The sequence below is a fragment of the Budorcas taxicolor genome, chromosome X, assembly GCF_023091745.1.
Source record: "Budorcas taxicolor isolate Tak-1 chromosome X, Takin1.1, whole genome shotgun sequence".
Taxonomy (NCBI): domain Eukaryota; kingdom Metazoa; phylum Chordata; class Mammalia; order Artiodactyla; family Bovidae; genus Budorcas; species Budorcas taxicolor.
Window position 1 is genome coordinate 141792637 of NC_068935.1, and position 22964 is coordinate 141815600.

Consider the following 22964-nt stretch of genomic DNA (forward strand, 5'->3'; position numbering starts at 1 on the left):
TTTTGATGGAAGAAGACTGTGTGTTTTGGGAAAAGTAAGCATCTTTCTGGAGAAGGCAATGGCACCCCACTCCAGTACTCTTGCCTGGAAAATCCCATGGATGGAGGAGCCTGGTGGGCTCCAGTCTGTGGGGTCATGAAGAGTCAGACACGACTGAGCGACTTCGCTTTCACTTTTCACTTTCCACTTTCGTGCATTAGAGAAGGAAATGGCAACCCACCCCAGTGTTCTTGCCTGGAGAATCCCAGGAATGGGAGAGCCTGGTGGGCGGCCGTCTATGGGGTCACACGGAGGTGAACAAGACTGAAGCAACTTAGCAGCAGCCGCAGCAGCAAGCATCTTTCCTCTACCTCTTTGTGATATTTGGCTCTCGTATTCTCTAATGAACCACTGCCAGGGTTTTGAGAGCCCCAAGTCCTGAGATGATGGCTGTGCCTCTCATTTTTCAGAAACTATACCAAAGAAAGGGTTGTTCTTTTTCTTGTTTTTGCTTTCTCTAAAATTCTAGATTTCTCCAAGGTATTGGCTTTACACGCAACCTGTATTGCATTTGAAGTTTATCTTTGGAACTACTAGTTACACTGAATGTGTGTACAAACCATCCTTGTCGCTTGATAGTGGATCTTAAACAACATATTCCTTCTCTTTTGAAGGTCACATTTTTCACAGGCACTAAGGTGATAACTGACATGCATTTTTGTCTGTGATACAAAAAGAATCCTAATATGCATCAAATTCTTATTTTAATCAACAAATTTGAACATGCTTTTTTTCTAAGGTCAAACGGAGAATGCATAAAAAAACACGAAACAGCACAGAAGCAACAAAATTTCACTTATACTGCTGAATGTAAGTATGGGTATTTCGCTGGTAAGAATATGTCTGGGTGGAAATCTTGATCTCAACTTTCTTCAATAGCTCCATACACACGAATTCTACTCCTATTAACAATTAGACTGGAATATCTCCACTAGATTGAATGTTACTCACCAAGACTAGAGCCAGACACCCTAGACTGTTAAGTCAAGTGGGCCTTAGGAAGCATTACTGTGAACAAAGCTAGTGGAGGTGACAAAATTCAGGTGGACCTATTTCAAATCCTAAAAGATGATGCTGTTAAAATGCTGCACTCACTACGTCAGCAAATTTGGAAAACTCAGCAGAGGGCATAGAACTGGAAAAGGTCAAGTTTCATTCCAATTCCAAAGAAAGGCAATGCCAAACTCTGTCCCAACTCCCATACAAATTGCACTCATTTCCATGCCAGTACCGAGCGAATTCACTTTCACTTTTCACTTTCATGCACTGGAGAAGGAAATGGCAACCCACTCCAGTGTTCTTGCCTGGAGGATCCCAGGGACGGGGGAGCCTGGTGGGCTGCTGTCTATGAGGTCACATAGAGTCGCACATGACTGAAGCGACAGCAGCAGCATGGTATCGCTCAAAATCCTTCAAGCTAGCCCTCAGAAGTAAGGGAACCATGAAGTTCCATAGGCACAATCTGGGTCTTGTACAGGCAGAGGAACAAGAGATCAAATTGCCATCATTCCCTGGATTGTGCAGAAACAAGGGAATTCGAGAAAAATATCTCCTTCATTGAGTACGCTCAAGCTTTTCACTGTGAATCACAAGAAACTGTGTAAAATTCTGAGAGAGATGGGAGTACCAGACCACCTTACCTGCCTCTTGAGACCCTATATGCAGGAAAAGAAGCAACAGTTAGAATCAGACATGGAGCAATGGACTGGTTCAAAATTGAGGAAAAGTATGTCAAGGCTGTATACTATCACCCTGCTTATTTAATTTATATGCAGGGTACATCATGCGAAATGCCAGGCTGCATGAATCACAGGTTGCAATCAAGATTGCTGAGAGAAATGTCAGTAACATCAGATAGGCAGATGATACCACTTTTATGGCAGAAAGTGAAGAGGAACAAAAGAACCTTTTCATGCGGGTGAAAGAAGAGATTGAAAAATCTGTCTTACAGCTCAACATTCAAAGCTAAGATCAGAGCATCCAGTACTATACAGTTCAGTTGCTCAGTTGTGTCCAACTCTTTGTGACCCCATGAACTGCAACATGCCAGGCCTTCCTGTTCATCACCAACACCCGGAGTCCACCCAAACTCATGTCCATCGAGTCGGTGGTGCCAACCAACCATCTCATCCTCTGTCGTCCCCTTCTCCTCCTTCCCTCAATCTTTCCCAGCATCAGGGTCTTTTCAAATGAGTCAGTTCTTTGCATCAGGTGGCCAAAGTACTGGAGTTTCAACTTCAACATCAGTCCTTCCAATGAACACCCAGGACTGATCTCCTTTAGGATGGACTGGTTGGATCTCCTTGCAGTCCAAGGGACTCTCAAGAGTCTTCTCCAACACCACAGTTCAAAAGCATCAATTCTTCGGCGCTCAGCTTTCTTCACAGTCCAAGTCTCACATCCATACATGATTACTGGAAAAACCATAGCCTTGACTAGATGGACCTTTGTTAACAAAGTAATGTCTCTGCTTTTTAATATGCTGTCTAGGTTGGTCATAACTTTCCTTCCAAGGAGTAAGTGTCTTTTAATTTCATGGCTGCAATCACTATCCACAGTGATTTTGTAGCCCAGAAAAATAAAGTCAGCCACTGTTTCCACTGTTTCCCCATCTATTTGCCATCAAGTGATGAGACCGGATGCCATGATCTTAGTTTTCTGAATGTGGCACTTTAAGCCAGCTTTTCCACTCTCCTCTTTCACTTTCTTCAAGAGGATCTTTAGTTCTTCAATTTCTGCCATAAGGGTGGTATCATCCAATACTATTACTTCATGACAAATAGAAAAAGTGTAATCAGTGATAGTTTTCATTTTCTTGTGCTCAAAAATCATTGCGGACACTGATTGCAGCCATGAAATTAAAAGACGTCTGCTCCTTGGAAGAAAAGCAATGACAGTCCTAGACAGTGCATTAAAAGGCACAGACATCATTTTGCCGACAAAGGTCTGTACTGTCAAAATGGTGATGGTTTTTCCTGTAGTCATGAACAGAAGTGAGTTGCACCATAAAGAAGGTTGAGCGCCGAAGAATTGATGCTTTTGAACTGTGGTGTTGGAGAAAACTCTTGAGAGTCCCTTCGACTTCACGGAGACCAAACAAGCCAATCCTAAAGGAAATCAAAGCTAAATATTCATTGGAAGGACTGATGCTGAAGCTCCCATACTTTGACCACCTTATTGGAAGAGCCCATTCAGTGTAAAAGACCCTGATGCTGGGAAGGACTGAAGGCAAAAGGGGGCGACCAAGGATGAGATGGATAGACAGTATCACTGCATCAAAGGACATGAATTTGACAAACTCTGGCAGATAGTGAAGGACAGAGGTGTTTTGTGTATTAATGCCCATTGAGTTGCAAAGATTTGGACATGATTTCGTGGCTGAATGACAAGAAGAATGAGCCTAAGCCGCAGGTGTAGAATTCATATTCCACACGGTTCTCACAGAGAATTCACAACGGTCTATGAAATGGCTTCTCAAGGGTCTATCTGGAGTTTGCACATCAGTGTCATTCATTCACTTTTAAAAAACAATCATAAAAGATCCTCATCCTTACAATTACAATGGACGAATTTAAATCCAACAAAATCATCCTGACTTCAATCATAACATCGGCTTCTGTTCAAAGCAATGGGAATGCTGGTTAGCATTGACATCCCTAAGTTCTTTATGAGGACTCTAAACATCATTCCTGATTTTAAATGAGGAGGGAGGTACATTAATGACCTAAGAGGTACGGGCTTCCCAGGTGGCGCTAGTGGTAAAGAACCCAGCTGATAATGCAGGAGGCGGAAGAGATATGGGTTTGATCCCTGGGAAGATTCCCCCAGAGAAGGTCATGGCAACTCACTCAGATATTCTTGCCTGGAGAATCCCTTGGATAGAGGAGCCTGGAGAGCTACAGCCCACAGGGTTGAAGAAAGCTGGACACACCGAAGCGACGTTGCAAACAAGAGGTACATATTTGATTAACATTTAAATACATCACTATGTGACTGCAAAGTCAGACCCGACTGAGCGACTGAACTGAACTTCTGTGATTGCAACCCTGCCTAAAGTGACCAGCGGCACAGTGTCTATGAGCACAACGAAGTAAAATTGAGGCCTGAAACATTTCCCTACCCTTTCATCCATAACTTCTAATGTTTGATGATTTTTAAACTATGCTTTCATTTTCTTTTTCCTGTATTACTTTTTCCTTTGGCTGAATGATGAATGCTTTCCAGGGTCTTTTCTTTTCTCCACTCTTATAATCCTTTTTAGCTGGATTTTTGCAGAGTGACTAAAGACGGGAGAGAGAATAGCAGGCCTTCCGGTAAGGTCTCTCCCAAGTGCCACTCCCTAGCTCTGTGTTAGGTACTGTGAGATGTGCACACATCAAGCACAGCACACGAACAGTGGCCTTGATAGAGACCTGACATCCGGAAGATAAAATTATTCTCACTGTCCTGTTGCTTACATTACCTTCACAGAGAATTTGGTGAAGCTGCAATGCCCACTTTGTGAAGCCATGGTTAACTACAGGGGGTCACTGATAATCTGAGGACTTGCATTTGTGGTTGTTTCTCGATTGCTTCATCGTGTCTGACTCTCTGCAGTGCCATGGACTGCAGCACTCCAAACCTCCCTGTCCTTTCCTATGCCCTGGAGTTGGCTCAGACTCATGTCCATTGAGTTGGTCATGCCATCCACCATCTCATCCTCTGTCACCCCTTTATCCTCCTGCCTGCCCTCAATCTTTCCAAGCATCACAGTCTTTTCCAATGAGCTGGATCTTTGCATCAGGTGATCAAAGGATTTGAGCTTCAGCTTCAGCGCCAGTCCTTCCAATGAATATTCAGGGTTGCTCTTGTCTAGGATTGACTGGCTTGATCTCCTTGCTCTCCACGGATGCTCACAAAGCTTCTGTAGCACCACATTTTGAAAGCATCAATTCTTCGACACTCAGGCTTCTTTATGGTCCAACTGTCACATCCGTACATAACTAAATTTTCCCAGTGTGACATGTTTCCTGGACTCAGTGCGCCCTTAGGAAAGTTGAATACACTTCTTGGGACTATGAGATGGGAAGCTGCTTTGGCTACTATTTTTTCCAAGCACACTAAGAATTTTCAGTGTTTCAGACAATGAACTGAAAGTAGTGTGTCCATGTTCCAGGAACACAGCTGGGCGGTTTTGTATCCCTTCTTGCTGAATGATTCCAGTCGGGTGCGATGGAGGCCAGGAGAGAGAGCATGGATATAGAGGGTTTAGGCATGACACTCAGTGGGTCAGAGTTCCTTCTTGTCCAGACACAAGGGGCAGAGTGGTCAGGCAGGGCAGATAGGAAGGGCAGCCTTCTCCAGGTGGTGATGGAGCTTACCATGAGATGGTCACTGCCTGCTTGTTCCACCAGGTAAGCTTTCTTCACAGCAATGTCTATGGCTGTGCTCTCTGTCATAACCCAGACTGAGGGACTGAAAATACAGTAATTAATGTAAAGTGTTCAAACAATGCCTGGCACAAGCTAGGCACTCAGGAACGCAAGCTTGTGAATGATAAGTTCATTTTGGTCAAGAGAAATCAGTTCCGTGGCTGGGTTAAGAAAAATACAAAGAAGTTTTGAATTGGGGCTTGAAGAAGCGGCTTTTACTATTGAAAACACTGTAAGGGACTTCCCTGGTGGTCCAGTGGCTAAGAATATGCCTGCAGGTGCAGGAGACATAGGTTCAGTCCCTGGTTCTGGAACATCCCACATGCTGTGGGGAAAGTAAGACCATGCATCACACCTACTGACCTGGCACTTAAGAGCCCACATGCTGTGACTCCTGAGCCCACGGACCCCAGAGTCTGTGCTCCACGAGAGAGAAGCTACTGCAGGGAGCAGCTCCTGGACCACAGCTAGAGAGTGGCCCCACGGTCGACACAAGCAGAGAAAGACTGTGGACAGTGACAAACACTCAGTGTAACCAAAAATTGATTAAATAATGAAATAAACGAAAAAGGACATTGCTTGGGTTCATTAGGACACAGGTTCTGGAAAGCGTCCAAGTAAGACAGCAAGGAGTGACTGCTTAACTAGGAAAACGTGCGAATGAGGGAAAGTCTTGCCTGCTTTCGTTGCTGTTATAACCACGGTAGAATTCAGCGTACCCATGGAGTCAGACACAAATCAATACAGCACATCCCTTTCTTTTTTTTAAATTTAAATTTATTTATTTTAATTGAAGGCTGATTACTTTACAAGATTGTATTGGTTTTGCCATACATCAACATGAATCCACCACAGCTGTACACATGTTCCCCATCCTGAACCCCCCTCCCACCTCCCTCCCCGTACCACCTCTCTGGGTCATCCCACATACCTTTCTTAGTACCCTAAATCTGTCGCACTACATCTAACTGACAACAAGTGAACGCAGAGTTGTATAAATGTATCTTTTCTCTCTCACAGATGCGGGTCACAATGAAGGTCGAGTTCTTCATGTGTCCCATAACTCTGTAATAGGACATCTTATCAACGTGGATGAAGAAGGAAACGAGACAGATTTCGTTGGAATAATTGGTATGAGGCGTCCCTTGTGGCTCAGCTGGTAACGAATCCGCCTGCTATGCAGGAGACCTGGGTTCGATCCCTGGGTTGGGAAGATCCCCCGGAGAAGGGAAAGGCTACCCATTCCCGTATTCTGGCCTAGAGAATTACATGGACCATATAGTCCATGGGTTCACAAAGAGTCAGACACAACTGAGCGACTTTCATGCTTCACATGGCATCCTAATATCCCATTGCCATTGTCATGCAACATGTCCACTACCAGTAGTTTCATTCAGAAAACCAGGAGGTGCTGACAATACTCACTATTCAGTGTACAAGATCTTCATGTTTATGTTCAGTGAGCTAAGGATCCTGGAAGGTAATCCACCATGAAACAGGGCCTGAAAATAATTTTCAAACATATGAAAATAATCTTCACCCGTTCAAACTTTTTTAAAATTACTTTTACAGTAATTTTACAGAAAGAGGAGAGTGAAAAATTTGGCTTAAAGTGCAACATTCAGAAAACTAACATCATGGCATCCAGTCTCATCACTTCATAGCAAATAGATGGGGAAACAGTGGCAACAGTGGCTGACTTTATTTTGGGGGGCTCCAAAGTCACTGCAGATGGTGACTGCTGCCATGAAATTAAAAGACGCTTACTCCTTGGAAGGAAAGTTATGACCAATCTAGACAGCATGTTAAAAAGCAGAGACGTTATTTTGTCAATAAAAGTCCGTCTAGTCAAGGCTATGGTTTTTCCAGTGGTCATGTATGGATGGGAGAGTTGGACTATAAAGAAAGCTCATCACCGAAGAATTGATGCTTCTGACCTGTGGTGTTGGAGAGGACTCTTGAGAGTCACTTGGACTGCAAGGAGATCCAACCAGTCCATCCTAAAGGAGATCAGGCCTGGGTGTTCATTGGAAGGACTGATGTTGAAGCTGAGACTCCAATACTTTGGCCACCTGATGTGAAGAGCTGACTCATTTGAAAAGACCCTGATGGTGGGAAAGATTGAGGGCAGGAGGAGAAGGAGACGATGGAGGATGAGATGGTTGGATGGCATCACTGACTCAATGGAGATGAGTTTGTGTGAATTCCAGGAGCTGGTGATGGACAGGGAGGCCTGGCATGCTGCAGTTCATGGGATCACATGAGTGACATGACTGAGTGACTGAATTGAACTGAATTGAACTTTTACAGTTTTTTTAAAAAAATATATCAGCTAAGCTCAAGCCATGGTTATAATGAGGCTGACCTGAATGATGTCATTTTACATCAGTTTTCCCACGCATTTTAAGCCTTGGAACAAAATCTTGTAAATCTTCCTCCTGTTTTGTTATCACAATGCTTTGTTCCTATGAACAGTGACATGACCCCAAATGACCTCATAGAAGCACTGAGGTGTGTGCCATTGAGACAGTAGATGTCTGTTTCAGAAAAGGAATTGGGTGGAATAATGGGTTAAAGGCTAAATTTTCCCCCACATGGTATGTGGTGGGGTAAAAGTGTCCTTGTAAGGGGGGAACCCTGTTTCCTAATAATTTGGGTCTAGAACAAGACAGGAGTGTCATATACACGTTGTGGGGAGTTGATAAAGAAGCAAGTCAGTTGCCTACTGGGATGGGTTGAGTCTCAAATTCATGGAGCACCTACAAGTCTCTGTGTTCCTCCTGCTCACAGAGGCAGAAATGGATGAAATATAATTCTTAGGATGGCAGATGTCTGTGTCATGAAACATAGAAACTGTTTGAGGCTCTCTTGAATCATACAAGTGAGGATCTGATTGACACATTCGATTTCTTGTTATGTATATTCAGACATTTCTGTGAGTTCTAAGAGACAACACTGTCTTTTTTGTACACTGGTTATCAGGCACAGATGATGAGATTTCAGACAGTGACTTTGAGAGGTTCAAAGAGGAGACGAGAGACAAAGGGATTCCAGAAGAAAATATTATTAATTTCATCAATAATGGTAATGAAATTATATTTTTTCCCTGACTATATCATTCACCTGTAAATTGTAAATATGTAAATATCATTAAAAAATCAACATATTTAAAAAAATCTTCTCCCAGAAGTAATCGCTTATAAAATACATTACTGAAAAAGAAAGAAAGAAACCTTAGAAATACTGTGGAGTGGTAATTGGTGGCTCCTTTATTTCTCCCATTTTGTTTTTCCACAGATGACTGTCCAAAGGAGTGAACGAAAGTGACTTGGATACAGACACTTTTGTAAGTAGACATGGTCCATTATTAATGCTGCCCCACCAAATCAGTAAAAAAGGACACACTGTTATTGCATGCCTAATGCCCAGTGGCTCAGATGGTAAAGCATCTGTCTACAATGCAGGAGACCTGGGTTCAAGCCCTGGGTTGGGAAGATCCCCTGGAGAAGGAAATGGCAATCCACTCCAGTACTGTTGCCTGGAAAATCCCACGGACAGAGGAGCCTGGTAGGCTACAGTCTATGGGGTTGCAAAGATTCGGACACGACTGAGTGACTTCACTAATGCCTAATAAGTCTCTCCAGTCCTGTCTGACTCTTTGGCCCACCAGGCGCCTCTGTCCATGGGATTCTCCAAGAGGTCTTCCTGTCCCAGGGATCAAACTAACACCTCTTACATCTCCTGCATGGGCAGGTTGGTTCTTTACCAACTCTGCCAATTTCATACATGCCAAATTTTACAGGTAATTTTTTTTTGCCCCAGTAACTTACATTCTGTCACTAGAGAACTTTGTTACATTAGGTAATCTCTCTTCTCTGGAGCCATATTAAATTGCAAACTGGTTGGTTGATTAATGCTGAGCATCTTTAGTGAGAGCATGTCAACCTGCAGGAATCTTGTAGACCAGATTCATCAGAGAGAAGCAGGAATCACCACAAGTTGGTGGAAACTTAGGGCTCTTCTCAGTCCTGACCTCATGGTTGTCCATACACGACCCTTCTCTAGGAGAACCAGGATTAAAGACAGTTCACCTCTCCTGCAAGACTAGTTTTTAATCTCACATCATGCTGACAGAACCAGTGAAGCCCTTCCAACTGCACTGTCTGAAATAAGCCTTTGAATTGTATTCCCCTTCACAAGGTGATTTCTTTTAGGGGAATCTTTAAGCTTTCTATAGTAAGACAGCCTTAGAAAGTGATACTGATCTAGGCTAAGATGTGGCTTTAATTTTCTTTCTTTTTTAAAATATAAATTTATTTATTTTAATTGGAGGCTAATTACTTTACAATATTGTATTGGTTTTGCCATACGTCAACATGAATCTGCCACGGGTGTACACGTGTTCCCCATTCTGAACCCCCCTCCTGCCTCCCTCCCCATACCATCCCTCTGGGTCATCCCAGTGCACCAGCCACGAGCATCCTGTATCATGCATGGAACCTGGACTGGTGATCTATTTCACATATGATACTACACATGTTTCAATGCCATTCTCCCAGATCATCCCACCCTCCTCTTCTCCCACAGAGTCTAAAAGTCTGTTCTTTACATCTGTGGCTCTTTTGCTGTCTCACATATAGGGTCATTGTTACCATCTTTCTAAATTCCATATATATGCATTAGTATACTGTATTGGTGTGTTTCTTTCTGGCTTACTTCACTCTGTATAATAGGCTCCAGTTTCATCCACCTCATTAGAACTGACTCAAATGTATTTTTTTAATGGCTGAGTAATACTCCATTGTGTATATGGACCACAGCTTTCTTATCCATTCATCTGCTGATGGATATCTAGGGCTTTAATTTTCTGTTGAGAAAAAATTAAAGAAAAGAGGCAAATAAAAACACCAGGTGGCATGTGAATATGATAAAAAAAAAAAAAAAGACATGCTGAAAACAGTCAGTGGATTATTACTCAGCCATAAAAATGAATGAGATCATGGCATTTGCAGCAACATGCATGGACCTACAGAATGTCATACTACGTGACGTAAGTCACAAAGAGAAAGACAAAAAGACATATCACTTATTTGTGGAATCTAAAATAAGACTTGGAGGCGGCTATTTTCAAAACCGAAACACACTCACAGACATAGAGAACAAACTTGTGGTTGCAAAGAGGAAGGAGGTTGGCTAAGAAAAGGGCTAGGGGTTTGAGATAAGCCGATGCAAAATATTATATACAGGAAGGAGAGACAAAAAGATATTCCTGTAGAATGCAGGGAGCTGTATGGAACACTCTAAAAACCTAAATGGGAAAAGAAACTAAAAAACAAAAACAAAAACAAAAACACGGACATTCATATATGTATGTAGAAATCAATCACTTTGCTGTACACTTGAAACCAATACAACATTGTTAATCAACTCTACTTCAAAATAAAATTAAAATTAAACAAGTAACTCTTGAAGACCCCAAAGACAGACCTTTTGCAATTAGGAGAAGAAACAAATTCAGAAAACACAAACTTTAAAACGGAGACTTTAAACCTTCTTTAGATGAACCATTCCAATGAACATACATTCTGAAACCATTACTCCTAGAATCAATCCCCAATGAGAAAATTTTCCCCGCATGGACATCCTGGGGCAAATTCCACGGGGACTCCCATCTACATGACTGAGATGTGGAGTGTTGAGGTCCATCAGGATTCTGACACTGGATCACCTACCAGCTCCTATTCTGTGGACGACCTACTGCCTGAGGCTCACCCCTGTCAGCTGTCACTCAGTCAACACTACTAAACCTTTGGTCTCATTTCACTCACTTTCAGGAAGAGTCCCTGCGACGAGACACATCCTCACCTCCGTGAAATCAACATCAACAACACGAAGGCGACCTTCCTGGTTCCTGATTAACATGATCCTTCTCTCTTCACACTCACACTCCCTCTCCCACCTCATCTTTCCTGGTCACTAAATTACATCCTGTCTGGTGGTATGTGATTTCTGAGGGTTTAAATAAACGGATTTAATTTTTGCCCTGCACATGTGTGTCTGTGCAAAAGTCATCTGATTTAAAACACACAAATGTCCATGTTGATTATCCAGGAAACTGGGTCTCTTTTAGGACAGATGTTCATCGGAGACAATTCTGATGAGGATTCGATAGTGATGCCCTCACGTGTTCATGTGAAAAGAAGAGAAAGGATTAAACCATCATTGGACTGGGGATAGGATCCTCTTACGGTACTGGGAGTGGGCCGTCTGATCAAGAAAATGTCCTTCGAAAGCACCTTATTCATTACAGGGCATTACAGGGAAAGGAACTTTGTTGGCCCCACAGAGCTTCATAGAGAGAAAGTGTCAGATGCCACGGGCTGTAATTGAGGCTAAATGTCTATTCTGATAGCATCAACACTTCTGATTGAGCTGAAGGACTGATATTTCTTAACCATTGTTGTTTATCTGTTGTCTGCTAGGGCTGAGTGAACCTCAGAGCGTTTCCCTGACACGGAGTGGAAAAATGATCAATCTTTTCTGACTCACACTAATGGGGCACCCTTGGAAGCTGTGCTGAAATGTACAACCTGGATAACTATTTCAGAGGAATCCCTACTCTGAGTCACCTGCTTCCAGGTGGAGACTCCCAAGAGAACAGTATGCATGTCTTACTTGCATCTTTGTACATTCCTGTTTGTCTAACTGAACCTGATGGCTGTGTTTCCCTGATGGTCACAGTTCTCAGGACAAACAGTCACAGAGCCCAGGTGCTGGGTGGCTCCTAGACACACCCAGGATGGTGCCCCCCACCCCCGAATGTCTAGAGCCTTTGACCTTGTCCACAAAACAATGCTATCCTGGATCCCTTCTCCTGAAGTCATACTGCCGTGCGTGTGACTAAGGACCCATGGACAGGCTTTTGGATTCTAGACTTTAACAGGTGCTTTGGTCTTTCTTTTCACTAAGAAATGCCCCTGTAGTACACACAGTTGCCCTCATCTGCCACTCAATAAAAAAATCCACATGAAACAGCCTTAGTTACTCACTCACCAGCTTTAGCACTGGAGACTCAGTAACACTAATATTCAGGACCATGACAATGTGGAAGTTACTCACTAGTGCATGCAGACTGCTTATATAGAGAACAAGAGATGATGAAGTGGTAAGAAAGAGTTAGGGAGTGTGGGGCTGTGACGCTGGATGGTGGACCATGTCCGGTAGAAAGCTGCAGGTTCCTACAAGGACTGAGGCTTCATTCTCTGTCCGAGCAGCAGGTTAACTCATGTCATCCAGGATTTCTTACCCTCCCCGTGACGGACATGACTGCATAATTCTCTGTGAGGTGTTTTCTTGTATGTTGTAGTCTGTTAGACAGCCTGATTCATCTTTAATGACCAGATAGAAGGTGTCACCTCTCATGTCTTCCATTGTAACACCCAGAAAAATGACCCCACCTGACAAATGTCTCTCTTCAGAGATAGAGGGGTGTCTGCTTGAGAAACAACACCCCACCAGCAGCCTTAGAAACCCTTCCCAGATTTGGACAAACCAAAGCTGCTAGTTAAGGGAAAGAGTACCCAAGGGAAGTCTGAACACAGATTAAGCTTTCAGAAGACTTCTGTTGAAAAGCATGGTTTGGAACCAGAAGCAATGACATCTCCTGGGGTGCTGGTTAAAAGTGCAGGTTCCAGGCTCAACACTACACATGCTCCATTAGAAACAAGGGCACCTAAAAAAAAAAGAAAGAAAGAAAAAAGGGCACCTGTCACCTTGTCTGGAGGTCACTGAACATGATGTCCTTCAAGAAGCACTGTGTAGAGAAGGTCAGATCTCAAAAAGTGTACTCTGGGGGCTTCCCTGATGATACAGTGGTTGAGAATCTCCCTAAGAATGCAGGGGCCATGGGTCTGATCTCTAGGATAACACATGGCACAGGGCAACTAAGCCCACAGGCTGCACGTTGGAGCCCGTGCCCCACAACTGTTGCAGAGAAGCACCAGTTGGGACTATATGTTGTAGCTGCTTCATCGGCTTGCTTGCCCTTGCTGTTATTATCATCATCATACATAATCACCTGTCTCAAAGGATACTGCCCCTCTGCTTGAATGCAAGGTAAAATGCCTTTGCTGGGTTCATAAAGATGTGGTCTGATCCTGCCCACCTGTGAAGAGACAGAAGAGATGAACACGCCCCTTTGAAGGCTGGCTTTTCCCAATGATGGGCCTCCCTGGTGGCTCAGCTGGTAAAGAATCCGCCTGCAATGTGGGAGACCTGGGTTCGATGCCTGTGTTGGGAAGATTCCCTGGAGGAGGGAAATATACCCACTCTAGTATTCTGGCCGGGAGACTTTCATGGACCGTATGGAGTTGCAAAGAGTCAGACACGACTGAGCGACGTTCACTTCACTTCACTTCCCATAGATGTTTTGCAAGACTTAGGACCCCTTTTACATTCTTTCCTCAGTGCCTCTCACTCTCTGTTCTGCCTTTTGACTTTAGATCCTCCCCACTTCTCTTTCTGATTCTATTCAAGAACCTTGTGTCTGCACCGCAACCAGATGGCTATTTCAAGACATTAGTCTGCCATTTACTTGTCAGCCAACTTTCTGATTAAAGTCATATTCCTTGCCTAAACACCTCATTATGCATACCATTAAGTATAATACATTTATTGTGCCTAGGTTTAATATAAGTTAAACACCATCTTACTATATCTGTTACAAATTTGTTAGCAAGAAAAGTAACTCAATGTGAAAAAAACTTTTTAAGGAGCAAGTGAAAATGAGACAAGAGTTTGCAGTAAACTTTTAGAGAGAATTATGTGTTTTAAGATCTGTCCAGATATTTTATAACTTGAAAGTTAAATTTGTGCTAAAATAAATTCAGTGATGAATGGTTTGTAGAAAATGGACCCCAAAAAGGGTTTTGTACATAATCAATCAAGAATAACTACATTTAAAACAATTTTCATTGAGTCAATGAACCTTTAAAGTCAGCTGAGAAAAAAGTAAATTTGGCTTTTCTCTCTTTTTAAAAATCTCAAGTTTTCTAAAGACGTTACGTTGCCTTCGATAACAGATTTTATGTCTGTTTATGTTTTACGTGGTCTGTTTGGTATTTACCTTTGAAATCCTTTCTTGTCACTTTGCCTAAGTAAATAACTATTTTTCAAAGTGACCTGTCATTGTGTTGCACTTTAAAAGTTTTTTTTTTTTCTGAATGCTTTTCTGATACAATTTCTCAAATCAAAATATCTCTATCTAACTTTAGGATGTTTCAAAGGGTCTCTGAAACACTCCCAAGGGAAGATATCAAGCTAATTAGGTTCACTTGGTATGTTAAACTACATGGGAGATGTCAGATGAGTTATAAATCTTAAGTTACATTGTAAATGATACAGATATTGTAGAGATTATATTGAGTTCCTAAAAACCTGGTATGTCCTGGTAGAATATTACTGGTCATAATTCTATTTAGTGTTTGAAAATGTTGTATATCACAGCACTAACTGGGTTGCTTGGTCAACTGAACTGTAATCAGATTTAAGCCTTGAATTGCCTGAAGTCTTTTATGATTATAGATACTTACGGTTTCAATCTGATGTCATGGTAAAATGCCTCCTCTTCAAGACGATTTACAGAAAGGTTTTTTGATAACACAAGTTTCCTACATTCAGACCATAATGCTGAACTGAGGAAAGAAATTATTAAAGAATTCTAATGGGAAACCGGAAGGCTTCATAAAGCTGTTAACATAAAGAATTAGTTACATAGGAGTGAGTGAACTAGTAAATATAATTTTTATGCTTCCTATCAAAAACATTACTGGTTTAAATCAGTGTTTTCCGGGTATAAGAAAAATCTCCTCCTTTAACTAGCTGTGACTTGTAGTAACTTGGTAGAGTGCACGTTTAGTCACTCAGTCCTGTCCAACTCCTTGTGGCCCCACTGACTGTAGCCCACCTGGCTCCTCTGTCCATAGGATTTCCCAGGGAAGAATACAGGATTGGGTTGCCATTCCTTTCTCCAGGGGATCTTCCCGACCCAGGGCTAGAACTCATGTCTCAAGCATCTCCAGCCTTGACAGGTGGAGTCTTTACCGTCTGAGTCACCAGGGAAGCCCTGTATAGTAACCTGGTAAGATACCTTTAGTGAGTAAAATTGAAACATCTCTTTTCCTCTACCTGGTTGATACTGCCAGTAACATACAATTGTCTCAAAGATAAAGCCATAGATAAAAGTGCACAGCCAGGACAGTAAAATTGCAAACAACTCATTAAATCAGTTATGGCTCCGTGAGTCGCTTGATTATTGCAACTGGATTACGATGAGTTATACTAATCATTGTTTAAAGTTCTTTTCAAATCGTGGTTTGTGCCTCTCTGCTGAATTACATCATTGTCAATGTTACTAGTTTCGTTACTAATATCCTGCCTCATTTACAGGATTGTTCTCTCTTAAAGCTACTAAAGTGTAATCAGGCCTCCAGCAAAACTTCTATGGCTAAACACTTAGAGAAAATCACATTTATAACATGAAGTAATTGTTACGGTGTGAATCTATGTATGTATGGGGAGAAGAAAAAGGGATAATCTCTCTTAGATTATAGTTATACAAAACCCAGAGAATTTTTAATTATTGATGGGGCCTCATCCAAAACTTAACACCTGGAGTGGCATATGAAGAATTTTCACCTGGACTAGGATGAGCCTCCCAGTGCCATGGGATAAAACTTAATCACGAAACGTCTCACAAATATTGGTCAAATTCTTGACCAAGAGGGGAAGACCTGAGAAATGGAATCAGTAACAGCGGACCTCCAGCATGAGCTGGTGAGCCCTGAGGAAGGAGAATATTTGCCATCTAGCATCCATCAGATTACAGCAACTCCCTATGGTGAACCCAGAGGAAACGCTGAGAGCATGGGACCACAGGCCCTCAGATGGCTGACGTACATAGCAAGAAAATATTTGTAATCAGCCCTGACTCTTGCACCTTTCCATACATGGAAAAGTGCTAAAGTCCGTAACTAGAAATACTGCCTCCTGGATTTCAAGCTCAGTATTTCTAAGTCTACAGCTGTAAAGCAGACACTTTACAGGAATGAACAAAAAGAAGAGAAATCCAACATATGAAACACTGGCACCAATGGGGGACACTCACAGAAAGATCCATCTCACAGGGCAGAAAGGTCATTGCCCTCTTTTCCCACAAGATTGTGGAATGGGTTTTGACAGTAGGGAATTCTTCTTCTTCTTCTTTTTAAATTAATCTATTTATTGTAATTTCAGGCTAATTATTTTACAACATTGTACTGGTTTTTGCCATACATTTGGGTGTACATTTGACCCCCATCCCAAATCCCCCTTGGTATCTCCCTCCTCCTATCCCTCAGGGTTGTCCCAGTGCACCAGCCCTGAATGCCCTGTCTCTTGTTTGGAGGTGCTGAATTCTCAGCTTTTGCTTGTGTGTAAAGCTTTTGATTTCTGCTTCATGTCTGAATGAGATTCTTGCTAGGCACAATAATCTGGGCTGTAGGTTATTTTCTTTCATCACTTTAAGTATTCCTGCCATTCCCTTCTGGCCTGAAGAGTTTCTATCGAAAGATCAGGTGTTATCCTTATGGGGACCTCCTTGTGTGTTATTTGCTGCTTTTAATATTTGCTCTTTGTGTTTGATCTTTGTTAGTTTGATTAATATGTGTCTTCTGATGTTCTGCCTTGGGTTTATCTTGTTTGGGATTCTCTGGGTTTCTTGGACTTGGGTGGCTATTTCCTTAGCCGTTTTAGGTAAGTTTTCAACTGTTATCTCTTCAAGTATTTTCTCATGGCCTTTGTTTCTGTCTTCTTCTTCTGGGACTCCTATGATTCGAATGTTGGGGCGTTTAACATTGTCCTGGATGTGTCTGAGACTGTCTGCCGGACTCCAGCTCCAGCAGCCAGGGAATCAGCCTGGAGGCATGAGCGGTGTCAGTGAAGAATGATGTCGCCTCTGACTCGAGGTACAGGACTACATGTTTATTTCAAGCATCTGGTCTTCTTTTATACTTTGACAAAAGCATTAGGTCAGAGGTTTGACATTTTCAGTTCCCCCTCACCCAGATTTATTGTCTCATTGTTGCCCTTCAAACAGAGTTCCTGCTTCAGTGATTCTTTTTTTTTTTTTCTCTCTCTCTCTGGCTATCCCACAGTTTGGGTTGCTATCTCATGTTAGCTTTATTGTCCACAGGGCATTCAGGCCCTGTCCTTGTCCCAAGCATGCAACCCACGCCTCCCTGTTCAGCTCCTGCTCTCTGTTGGCTGACGGAACGTCTGGGCTACTTCTCCACTGGGAGTTGCAGTCAGGTGTGTATTCTGTGGGTTGTTGGTTTTGTTTTGTTTTTTTTTTTCTCCCTTCGTGGTTATGTTGTCCTCTGAGTTTCCAAAACTCCACACAGACCTACTGGTGAGAAGGTGTTCTGGTGTTTGGAAACTTCTCCTTCTTCACAACTCCCTCCCCGGGATGGGTCTCCATTCCTTAACTCTTTTGTCTCTCTTTATGTCTTTTATATTTTGTCCTACCTCCTTCCGAAGAAAAAGGGCTCCCTTTCTGGGTGCCCGGTGTCCTCTGCCAGCATTCAGAAGTTGTTTTGTAGAAGTTGCTCAGCGTTCAATTGATCTTTTGATGAATTTGTGGGGGAGAAAGTGGTCTCCTTGTCTTATTCCTCATGCCATCTTAGGAGAGCCCCCTCAGTAGGGAAATCTTAGAGAGAATAACCAATTCTGATTCCATGTTGGAACTGTTTCTTTGATTCCATGTTGGAACTGTTTTTTTGACTTCCTTTTCATTTCTATTGCTCTTATAAGCATACATGATGGCCTGTCTCAGAGGATCCTGCCACTCTGCCCTGCTATTTAACTGAAGTGACTTTGTTCAGCTCACGGGGAGATAATCTGACCCTTCCTACCTCTGAAAAGAGATGAACACACTCCTTCCAAAGGTTGGCCCTTCCTGGAGATGTTTTACAAGACTGAAGACACTTTTTATTTGACTTTCTCACTGTCTTCCATCCTCTATTCTGCCTTTTGACTTTAGTTCCTCATTGCTTCTCTTCATCTGGCTCTGTATAAGGACCTGACATCCAGACTTTGACAAGATGCTTACTTTGAGCATCTTCTCACTCAGCTAGCTTTCTGAATAAAGTTGTATTCCTTGCCTCAGTATCTTATCTCTTGGATTCATTGGCCTGTCGGTAACGCACCTAGAGAGCCTGTGAGCTGTAACTAAAGACCTCCCTATAACGAAACAAAGATTCTGCAACTAAGACCTGATGCAAATAAATAAATAAATATTTTAAAAGAGATTTTCGGGAATACAAGTTACATATGCAAATATTTTCTTTAAAACCAGAGGACTTGTGATTTGTTATCTTAACTTAAATTCTAACAGCATTGGAACCTTGCTCTTAAATCTGAGAGTGAACCCAGAGTTTTTGGTAGCCAAAGTCAATAGCTCCCTTGCACTGTTTAGACAGGAGCTGTGCAACCTAAGGTGTGAAGACAGTGGTTGCAGAGAAAACAGACAAGTAATACAAAATTAATAAACTGAGAGAGAGGCTTCATAGTTATAGAAACCTACATAAATTTGAAAAGGGGAAACAAGGAAGATATACCATCATAGCTTGACATTATTTTCAGGGTGACAAGAGTAACATTAGGGTAAGATGTTGTCCTTTTGTTTATCATTAGATTACCCATATTTTGACCACTATTAATGAAATAGTTTGTGTCAAAGGCCATATGACTTCCTTTTCATAGAAAGCAACAGGATTTTTTTTTTTTTGGCATGAATTACTTTATGAATGTCAAATTTTCTTTTTAAAAAATTTTTTTAAAATAGAAGAATTGTTTTACAATGTTCTCATGGTTTCTGTCCACTACAACAGTACAAATGTGCCATAATTATACGTATATCACCTTCCTTTTGAGCCCCCTCCCCTTACTCCATCCCACCCCCTCTAGGTCTTGATAGAGTACCTCGTTGGGCTCCCAGTGTTTCAGCAATTTCTCACAGTTACCTATTATCTGCAGGGAAGGAATGGTGGCAGAGATATAGAGAACCGACTTGTGAACATAGAGAGGGAAGGAGAGGGTTAGACAATTGGGGAAAAAAATCAGTATTATCACAACAGTTGCAATAACCTCTTAGAGTAACTCTGTTTAATTTCCCTCCCCTGAGTTCGCAGTTAGTTAGGTCTTCCTAAAATTGAATGGTCTAGGAAACATTCTCACAGGAGGCATGTTGGTTAGAATTAGAAAGGAAACTGTAAGTGTTGGAGGAACAGAGGTAGAGATGGAAGGGTTATGATGGGAGGCTATAAGGGGTGTTAGGTGGGATCAAATCCCTGTTGGAAATTATTTGAACTGGGGACTTTTCTAGTGGTCCAATGGTTAGAATTCTGTGCTTTCCCCACCCTGGGTATGGGTTCAATTCCTGGTTGGAGAACTAAGAACCTGCATGCTCCTTGGTGCAGCCAAACAGACAATAAGCCAAATGATTATCTGGATCAAAGACCAAAAAAAGTAAACAATTTCAGGACATTTTGTGACTTGAAACCCTTCTGCCACACAGATTTCACAGTTAAAAATACAACAGGGTAATAACAGGAAAACGTGTGAATAAAAGAGAAAAAATGATATTGTGACCGAAAGAAAAAAAACAAAAAAGAAAAAAATGGATAATACTGTTGGGTCCATCTGACCATGAAGGGAAGGGATCAACTGAAGATATGAGCTGAAGATATCCTTGAGACAAGCACTTCTCAAAGGTCTGACTTCAACCTAAGAGAAGGATTCTGAACTCTGATTTGTTCCAAGAGCAGCCAATACCTGGTTAGTGCTTCAGGGGTTCTTGCTCAGCTGACTTGGGAATCCTGAATCTCACTGTTTTTCCATTTCTAGGCTCAGAACAAAATTAATGTTTTAACGTATTTATTGATAAATTAATATCAGTGAAGATGAACATAAGTAGATATTTGATTAAAAAATACAAAAAGAACCCCTAAAACAGATCCTCCTTGTCTTTCAGTGACCTTGAAAGAAAGGAGTTACAGACCTATAAAGTTAGGAAATAGATTTTTTCCATTCAAAATTCTAAAAATTATAACTGCTATCCTGCTTTCTTGCATGCCCAGAGAAACAACTGAGTCAGTGAGTAAATGCTACATTAGAGATTAGATGAGTAAATGGTGTCTGGAAAAGGAGTAATGGAAATGAATTGTAGACATATCTTCTTCAGGTGAGCTTAAAGGGCATTTGAGCAGATTGCCCTCGCAGTTATAAGGAGGAAAGAGCCTGTTTTGGTGCAAAAGGAGGTGGCAAATACTTTGTGTTGACATGTTCCTCAACTCGAAGAAATAGGAGACTTTCAAAGAGTCTTAGGAAACAGATCTTCCTTGCCTCACCCACATAGTCAACCTTTACATTTAAACAACAAATTTTAAGCACTCTCTTCCATTTTAAGGAAACAATATAGGAGTGGGGGATATGTACCTTGGACTGCTCATCCCATTTTGAATCTCAGGACAGAGAAAAATAAATATTCCTGACCTTGAAATATCAGATGTGTACGGCGGTTCCTCGCTTATCTGAAAGGTCAAATACCCACAATCTATGTAAGTTTCTCTTAAAGCAAATTTCATTATTAAAATAACAGAATGCCAGAAAAACTTGTCTCTGCCAACTGGAATATTGAAGATGACTTCTGTGTAACTGTGTTCACATGAGGAACAACCATTGGTTCATGACATGTCATCCCAACAGATACAGGCTATAAAAGTGGCAGCAATTTCACATCCTCTCCAACTGCTGGGACACCCGCAGCTTCTACAGAAGAAGGACCACGAGAGTGAACAAGATGAAGATCCTGCTGCTCAGTCTTGTCCTCAGCCTGCTTCTTTCAGCTTAGCAAATTCTCTCACAGGTACCAGGGGTGGTCCAAGCTTTGGAGGAGGTCTAGGGGTGTATGTGTGTGAGTGTCACTTTTGAGGTTTGGTCATTGTGGATTGCTAAGTCTAGCCATCTCACTGCAACTCAAAACTGCTCCATTCACTGGCTCTGTGCCTGTTGTTATCGATGTCTGTATCATCTCTACCATCTGCTGATTGGCTCTCATGCATGTTCACTGCTCTTATAAAACAGCAGGAAGATCACACACCTGTTGGACTGGAGCTCCCACATTTGACAAGACAGCTCAAGTTCAGAAATACCTGAATGCCTTCACTTGGCTTTTCACATGATTTTATATGTAGGCCTGTGTTCATAAAGATAGGTAACTTCTGCCCAAGTGAAAGGGCAGGGAAACTACTGAGGGATGATGTTGGGCAGAATTAAGAGATGGACTGAGACTCATGATAGGATTGTGATGTTAGCTTTCAGGAGAATGGAGAACCCATTACATCGCAGCCAGTAACAAAGAGATCACTGAGAATGGGCCATTCCACATTTACTTCCGTTATGTTGAGTTTGATGAAGAAGATGACACAGTAGAGGCTGACTTAAAAGTAACCCAGAAGGAAAACACCTATGAACCCCAAGTCTGAGAGAGGGTGTGTCTTCTCTGTCTTCATCGAGCTCTCTGGATGATGTTGAGAGCATGATGCCCTGATCTGTGGGGCTGAGCAGGGTGTCTGAGCTGGGGGAGGGCAGGTCCCCTGTGAGCCTCCAGGGAATGTCATAGAGCCTTAACTTGGGGGGCGAGGAGTCCCAGAAGCTCCACTGGCATCAATTCATTGAAGGAATGAGGGACACAGCAGCGGGAACAGGCTCGTGTCCTGGAACCAACAGTCCCCACCAGGGGCTTGACCCCTTCCTGCAGAATTTGTAAGAGACCGTTCCCACTGAGCCCAGAAGCTGAGGGTGGCGGGGGAGCACACAGTGAGCTCTGCCCTTGGGGATTCCTTATAGAATATTTCATCACCACTCAATTTACTAAAGCCTCACAGTCCCAAATGAGGTGGTGGTACTGGGGTAAAGAACATGCCTGGTAAGGCAGGCCACATAAGATACGTGAGTTCAGTCCCTAGGCTGGGAAGATCCCCTGGAGCAAGGCATGGGAACCTGCTCTAGTACTGTTGCCTGGAGAATCCCATGGACAGAGGTGCCTAGCGAGCTACAGTCCTTGGGGTTACAGAGATGGGTGTGAGTGAGCAACTGAGCACACACACACAGTCCCAAGTGCCATTCATGAAGTGTCCACTATACTGCAGACACCTTTTAAGGACATGCATGTACGGCAGAATCCAACGCAAGTTTCTTGAGCAATTATCCACCAAGAAAACAAAAAAAGGAACATGATAACTCAGATATGTATTATTAGGAATGTAATCATTAAGAAAAAAAAACAAAAGGTTTATGCTTGAAGAAATTGATTTATAAATATATATTAGTAATTATACATTATATATGCATACATTTGGTAGTATAGCATGCATGCTGTGAGTCGCTCAGTTGTGTTAACTCTTTGTAGCACATGGA

General features: G+C 42.3%; 1 protein-coding gene across 1 annotated transcript in view; it reads left to right on the top strand.

Annotated features, from left to right (window-relative positions):
• LOC128069682 (odorant-binding protein-like) overlaps positions 1-22964 on the top strand; it is a 47441-nt gene that overhangs the window by 7799 nt on the left and 16678 nt on the right. Inside the window, exons 3-5 of the mRNA XM_052662792.1 lie at positions 779-849; positions 6471-6581; positions 8433-8534. Coding sequence (XP_052518752.1) covers positions 779-849; positions 6471-6581; positions 8433-8534 — 284 coding nt within the window. The remainder of the gene's footprint in view (positions 1-778; positions 850-6470; positions 6582-8432; positions 8535-22964) is intronic.